Source organism: Dipteris shenzhenensis, chromosome 11 (genome assembly GCF_047967505.1).
Source record: "Dipteris shenzhenensis isolate YYH24624 ecotype China chromosome 11, Dip_SZ_1.0, whole genome shotgun sequence".
Lineage (NCBI taxonomy): Eukaryota > Viridiplantae > Streptophyta > Polypodiopsida > Gleicheniales > Dipteridaceae > Dipteris > Dipteris shenzhenensis.
Genome location: NC_141606.1, coordinates 47,479,419 through 47,486,738, shown reverse-complemented (window position 1 = coordinate 47,486,738; position 7,320 = coordinate 47,479,419). Strand labels below are relative to the sequence as shown.

The 7,320-nt window shown below is 45.8% G+C and overlaps 1 protein-coding gene across 1 annotated transcript; it reads left to right on the top strand.

The window, feature by feature from the left end:
• Nucleotides 1-479: 479 nt before the first annotated feature.
• LOC147897096 (putative inorganic phosphate transporter 1-8) lies at nucleotides 480-1,763 on the top strand. Its single transcript, XM_087381212.1, has one exon. It carries the CDS (start codon nucleotides 558-560, stop codon nucleotides 1,761-1,763), a length of 1,206 nt encoding a protein of 401 aa, XP_087237338.1. The 5' UTR covers nucleotides 480-557.
• Nucleotides 1,764-7,320: the final 5,557 nt, after the last annotated feature.

Sequence of the window (7,320 nt, the reverse complement as noted above, 5' to 3'; positions counted from 1 at the left end):
CTCGGCGACAAAATGGGCAGAAAGAAAGTCTATGGCCTCACTGCCCTCCTCATGATATTCAGCTCCCACAGCAACTGTTACCATATGATGGCACCTACTCCTGGCTTTGTTGAGAACATTGGCTTGTCTTACGCAGTGCTACTGTATTATCTTTTCTTGGAGATGCAGCTGGGTATAAGATGCTAGGTTGCTCAAAGTTTGAATCGGAGATGTTGCATTAAATGTGACAGTTGGCTGGCAGGCAATGAAACCCTGGTTGAGGAAAATTCACCTTCATCGTGAAGGTGAATGATAGAGCTCCGTTCGTGCTTCAGCTACTCTGTTTTGTAATGGACAGGTCCAGGTCAGCTGAGAGGTGGGCAACTTCAAAAACGACAAACTCACCACGACAAAGATTATCCTCAGGCTCACTGCCCTCCTCATGATATTCAGCTCTATCGATCGCTTCCTCCCTTTCCTTCGGCTTCCATCCCCACGCTGTCATCGCCACCCTTTGCTTCTTTCGATTCTGGCTCGGCTTCGGTATCGGTGGTGATTACCCCCTCTCTGCCACTATCATGTCCGAGTATGCCAACACCTCCACCCGCGGAGCTTTCGTCGCTGCTGTCTTCGCCAACCAAGGCTTCGGTATCCTTGTTAGCGCCGCTGTAGCTACCATGATCTCGTCTGCCTTGCGCGCTGAATACCCTCGACCTGCCTTCCAGGTCGACCATCTAGCTTCCACCCCACCCCTTGCGGACTACATCTGGAGGATTGTCTTCCTTTTCGGTTGCGTGCCCGCAGGTTTCACATATTACTGGCGCATGAGGATGCCGGAGACTGCCCGCTACACAGCCTTGGTCGCAGGCAACACCAAGCAAGCGGCCAATGACATGGGCCGCGTTCTGCAAACGCAATTCGACGCTGAATCGGATGCTGTTGCCACACCCAAAATAATGCATGGAGAGTCCAGCTATGCCTTCTTCTCTCAAGAATTTCTCAAGAAGCACGGACTTCATCTGTTAGGGACATCGACAACGTGGTTTCTAGCAGGGCTTCCCTGGTACACTCTCAACCTCTTCGATAAAGACGTGTTGACTGCTGTTAATTGGTTGCCAGCGGCATCTAGCATGAGTGCCATCGAAGAAGTTTACAGAGTGTCAAGAGCGCAGGCGCTGATCGCACTGTGCTCCATCATTCCCGGCTATTGGTGTACCGTGTTGTTGATCGACCGCATCGGCCGGAAACCGATCCAACTCCAAGGTTTCTTCTTCATCAGTGCTTTCTTGTTGGCTCTTGGCATTCCATATAACCATTGGAGGAACAACAACCACGTGGGATTCGTCGTCCTATACGCTTTTACGTTTTTCTTCTGCAACTTCGGGCCCAACACGACGACCTTCATCGTGCCGGCAGAGATCTTTCCAGCCAGGTTCCGCACTACGTGCCACGGGTTGTCAGCCGCGGTGGGCAAGCTGGGAGCGGTGCTGGGAGCGTTTAGCTTCCAATTCACGGCGGAGGATCCCGATCCGAGGCTAGATGATCCCGGCTACAGGCCTGGGATGGGGGTCGGGAGGACGTTGGTGATGCTGGCGGGAACCAGCGCTTTGGGGTTCTTGTTGACAATTCTGATTCCGGAGCCGATGGGGCGATCCTTGGAAGACATCTCCGGAGAGACCCAGCAGCAGGAGCAGGATCATGGGGCTGAGGAGCCGAGGATGGAGTCATGGAGGAGGACTGGGGCAGCCACTATGCCACTGGACGATGAAGATCAATCGCTGTGAAGTAGGTCCATCAAAATCTGCTCTCGCTTTGCCAAGTGATTGCTCTGGTTTTTGCTAAATTTCTTCCTAAGCTTTATGGAGTGTTCTTCGTTGGGCTATGTGGGAAACCCTTGGCCATCCACGGTATGTTAATGAGCTAATTTTACAATTGCACTCTAGAGAAAAGACAATGCTTATAAAATTTGTATCTTTAACTTAATGATATTTTCTAATATCAAGTTTTTTCATATAATTTTTTCGAAATGCTTACAATGTATATCTCATTACTTATTATTTCAATTTGAAAACATTGGATGAATGCATAATTGAGCAATTACATATTAAGAAATGTTTATATTGTTATAGCAGTCATCTATGATGGGGGTATGGTAGACCCTACTGCATAGTAGGATAGGCATCCGATTTAACTATTGTAGCTGTCAATACCATAGTCTTCCTTTGTACATGGCGAAGTTGCTTCTTGATTCCTTTCCCCCTCATCCTAAAGCTACGAATGTTCTCGTTCATCTCCTCCACTTTTTTCTCACTCTATGCAACAACTTCATCTAATTCCCTCATCATTTGTTGAAGCTGCATAAATTGTTGAAAAACATCTAAATGGGCAGTTTCCAAGACTTCCACTCTAGTTTGGAAATCTTGCAAGATGACAGACTGCTTTTCATAACTATTGAAAGCCATGACAAGCTCATGCAAACATCTATCCTGATCTTCTTGCAGGGTCTTGTAACTTGCTCTTTGGACTTCCAACAATGTTTCAAAAAAAAAACCCTCACCATGGCTGCTGCAAATTACTCCACTATGATGGCTGGAACTAGCTCCACCGCGGTGGCTGGAACTAGCTCCACTGTGGTGGCTAGAACTTGCTCCACTGTGGCTGCTCTCTGCATCGTTCTTGGCCTAGGGAGCTACCTCGTTGTCTTCTCCACCCCGAATGCTCTCTGCCCCATCCTTCCTGGCCTTGAAGCTCTCTCGCAATTCTTGCATCACCTTTCTAGTTTCTAGATTCTCCCTTCTCAGCTCCTCCATCATCTAGTGTTTTTCAAATGTTCAATGCATTTTGCATGTTGCAGAGCCATTTTTAAAGACCCTCCTTTTTGGCTCTTTGATCTTAAAGGTCGTTTCCCATCTTTTCTAGCTTCTTGTCTACCATGTCCTTGTCATTTCTCACTTCTTCAAGCCTATCTTGGATCTCCTTCATGCGCTTCTCTACTTCTTCTCTTCTATTCCTTTCCATATCGACCAATTTTGTAGCAGCCTCAGCTTGCTCTTGTGCCTATGTACAAGGCCCTCACTTGTGCCTCCTCTACCTTGGCTTCTACACCTTCCCTGAGACTTTTCTCAAGTTGCACTGCTTTTGTTGCATCGATGGCTTTCTCTTGTAGAAAAGTTACCTTCTAAGACATCTGCTTCTCGTATTGCTCAAAATTCCCTTTGAGGGTAGATGCCATCAAGTGCATTGCAACTCTAACAGACTAAGATGAAAATTGGGATTAGCCATCCATGCAATTCTTCAGGTTAGTTAACATGCTCTTGGAGATCACCCTTGAGAAAGATACATCACGTCCTTTCAGTTGCTCTACTACTGCTTGAGCTTGCCAGATCTTGTAGGTCCCTCTTGTATTAGAAGAGAAGTGAATGGTCTTCTTCAATACATCTTGGAGGTCTCTTGGCAAGCTTGAAATCTTGATGCCACCATCTTTACTAATCTGAACATTGGGGTATACGTCTAGAATATCCTATCTCTTCCATTGCTGCTCAAAAAAGAGTACTTGCGAGCTGCCTCTAGAAATTCCTAGAGCCTTTTCAATCATGCTTTCATTGATGGTAATCTTATGACCTTGATAGACTAGTTGCCCCTCCTTCACGTTCACCTCCTGCACCATCCTGAAGACATTTTGGAGAGCATCCCAATTGGACTTTTGAATAGTAAGAGGAACTCCCGTATGTCACAATTTCAAGATCAGGGGAGGAGGGGCTATTGCACTGTCCTGCAAAGGGGGAGGAAAGATTGTGTGAGGAGCTCCTGGACTATGCAAGGTCCAATACGAGAGGGGATAGAGGTTATAAGAAAAAACACTTATTGTTAGATTTCAATGCTCCACTCTCGTGTAACTACGTAGGAACCAACTAACTCTACTTGTAAGCCCCCCATATGAGGAGAAGGCATTTGAGTAGCTCGGTTATTCAGTAGGTCCTGGTTTGGACACCAAATGGGGGCCATGTGTGGCCTGATGGCTAGACGGTTTTAGATAGAGTTGGCACACTGCCAACTAGGCTACATGCAAGTGTGGGAAGGCATCCCTTGACTGATCGCACTGAGGGTAGATCGAGCATTTCTTGGGCCAGCCCACTCTTGGGTTGCGCGGCACATTTGGAGCCTCAGATAATCCCGGATGGCTCTGGGCCAAACGGTGATCGTAGGACAATTGCTCCATTTTGCACACCGGTTGTAGCAAGAAGATTCGGTAGTGTGTTTTCTATCTACGAGCGGATTGTGAGAGATGGCCTAACCTGCAAGACTGCAAATCCCACCGTTCGGTGAAAGCAGAAAGTTGGACGGCTCTAACTATCCACTCTGGAAGTCCAAGATAAAGACCATCCTAAGCGCATACGAGCTTTGGGGCACTGCTACTGGGGTGGACGTGAGGCTGGTTGCAAGATCAAATCCAGCCAATGCAGGACAACAAATAGTACCAACTGCGGATGAGATTCTCGTGTGGATAAGAAGAAATGCAGATGCATTGTGTTCTATTGTCTGCAGTGTTGAGATATCGAGCTCCACTCGAGATATGCCAGGGTGACCGTTGTATACTTATGTCACCGACTTGTTAGCTGGAGATGCGGTTGGTACACCACCCATGAATAATAGCTAGATGACAGCTATCCTTATCTACTATAGTTTGTGGCTCAGTTAGTATGCCACCTTAGTTAGTTGAGTTTGGTTTGAGACCCACATATAGGGTTCTTCTATTTCTTTGTACTTGAGTTCTTTTGGCTTTCACAACTAAGAAGAGGAAAACTGTTTTCAGCCTCCACCTTTGTGTGTATTCCCCCATTTGTGATTGTGAGAAAGCCGCAAGTGAGACTCCTTCCCTCTCTCCCACTATCTTCACATGGTATCAGAGCCTTGTTCGTGGTAAGGAGCTCAAGAAAGCAAGCCAAGTTCGTGGTGTCCTGGTAAGAGGACCAGTGTTGCTTTCCTATTTCGAGTTTGGGAGCAAATCTCTGCAGGTAGCACAGCCAGAAGTGCAGGAGTGCACTGTTTCAGATTGAGACGCCCTTCGCGGTGTGGCGAGAGCGCAGTATATGCTGCAGGTGTGGGCGAAGCCCTCAATGACTTGATTTTTCTGATTTGAGGCTGTTTCGGGGCCCGTTTTGACGGCGGAAGTTCTTCGCAAGCACTCAAAAAAAGGCCTTGTTTTTTGCTGTGCGACCACTTGCGCGGCTAGTCGGCCCGTGTGAGGCAAAAGCTGTGTTTTTTGCAGTGACAGAACATTTTGCAGTGTTCTGTAATGGCATCTGATTCTCTTTCACAGATTGTCACTGAAAAGCTTGACAAGAACAACTTCCAGGCATGGAAGTTTAGAATGACGAATTTCTTGATGGGAAAAGGCTATTGGGAATTCATTACAGGAAATGAAGAAGAACCTGTTCTTCCTAATGTTCCCAGTCAACAGGAAATGCAGGCATTCAAAGGATGGCATGAGAGAGCCAGGAAAGTTATGTACTGGCTATCTATCAGTATTTCGGACTCCATGATTGTGCATATTCAGGATGCAAATATGCCAAAGGAGGCATGGGATACTTTGGCAAAAATGTATAGCACAAATACGCAAGCCAGGAAAATGCAACTCAAACAGGAGTTGCACAATGTGCAGAGAGAAAATTTGAGCATAAATGACTACCACATGAAAGTGAAGAAAATTGCAGATGCACTTGCTTCCATTGGGTCGCCAGTGGATGATGATGATTTGGTTTCTGTGACCTTGAATGGTCTAGGAAAGGATTATGCATAGTTCCGGACATCCATTGCCGTCCGTGAAAACTTTCCTAATTTTGAGGAGTTGATTGCTCTTCTAATTTCTGAAGAGCAGAGAAATGGGGGTGCATCTTCTTCAGCAGGAACTTCAAAAGAAACTGTCTTCTACTCAAATGCTAGCAGAGGTAGAGGCAGAGGTAGAGGAGGCCGATCTGCAGGCCGTGGTAGAAATCAGAATATGCAGCAAACGCAAGAAAACCAGTCCTATGCAGGAGGACGTGGTAACTCTAGAGGCAGGGGGAGCCAAAGAGGCTGTGGTGGATGGTAGAGAAGCCAAAATGCAAACAGCAATGTTGAATGCTACTATTGTGGCAAAATGGGTCATATGGCTAAAGACTGCTACAAAAAGCAGAATGACATTATGAGTGGAAAATTGCAGCAAGGCAATTATGCATCCTCTAGTAGACAGGGTGATGACAGAAATGAGCATTTGTTTATGGTGCAGCATATGACAAATTCTGTAACAAGTGCAGAAGAAAGCAATGATGTGTGGTATGTTGACTCGGGTGCGTCAAACCACATGACAGGTCACGCTGAATGGATGCAAGATGCAAGAAAAATGGAAAAACCAGGATTTGTGGAGACTGGTGATGATACTGCACATCCTATTGTGCAGATTGGCAAAATTCCTTTGTCTATGCAGGATGGGAAAAAGAAATACTTGTCGGATGTATTTCATGTCCCGAACATCACCAAGAACCTGGTTTCTCTTGGTCAAATGGTTGAGCAGGGCTTGCAGGTTAGATTTAATCCTCATGGATGCTTTGTTGAGGATATGAAAAATAACGGTCGCTTGATAGCAAAAGGAAAGAAGAAGGGCAAGATGTTTACGTTGGATGCAGACATGCCTGAATTGAGTGCAGCAATGTTTGCACATGGGACCGGTGTAGTTGCAGATATTGATATCTGGCACAAACGCATTGGTCATGTTAATATACAGCGACTAAAATCAATGCAAGCCCAAAATATTGTTGCAGGATTGCCTAAATTCAAGGTTGCAGAAATGCACAAGGTTTGTGAAGCCTGTCAATTTGGGAAACAGGCAAGGAAACCTTTTCCTAGGCATGTTCAAGAGAGTAAAAAGCCATTGGAATTAATCCACTCTGATGTGTGGACTACAAAAGCTGCATCTATTGGAGGCTGTCACTATTTTGTCACATTTATTGATGACTTCGGCAGAAAACTGTGGGTGTATTTTATGAAAAAGAAAAGTGAAGTGTTTGGGCACTTCAAAGCTTTCAAAGCTATGGTTGAAAAAGAAACAGGCCTGCAAATAAAATGCCTAAGGTCAGATGGAGGGGGAGAGTACCTCTCAAATGAGTTTGCAAGGTTCTTGCAGGAGCATGGTATAAAGCAGCAATATTCATGCAGTCATACCCCACAGCAAAATGGAATTGCAGAAAGAAAAAACAGGCATATTGGAGAGGTATCTCGGGCTATGCTAAATGAAAAAGATCTACTTGATTATTATTGGGCTGAAGCAGTTGCTACAGCAATCTATATAATGAACATGACTCC

What these genes read in the sequence shown, in the direction of transcription:
- LOC147897096 (XM_087381212.1), top strand. Translation starts at nt 558, where the DNA reads ATGTCCGAGTATGCCAACACCTCCACCCGCGGAGCTTTCGTCGCTGCT.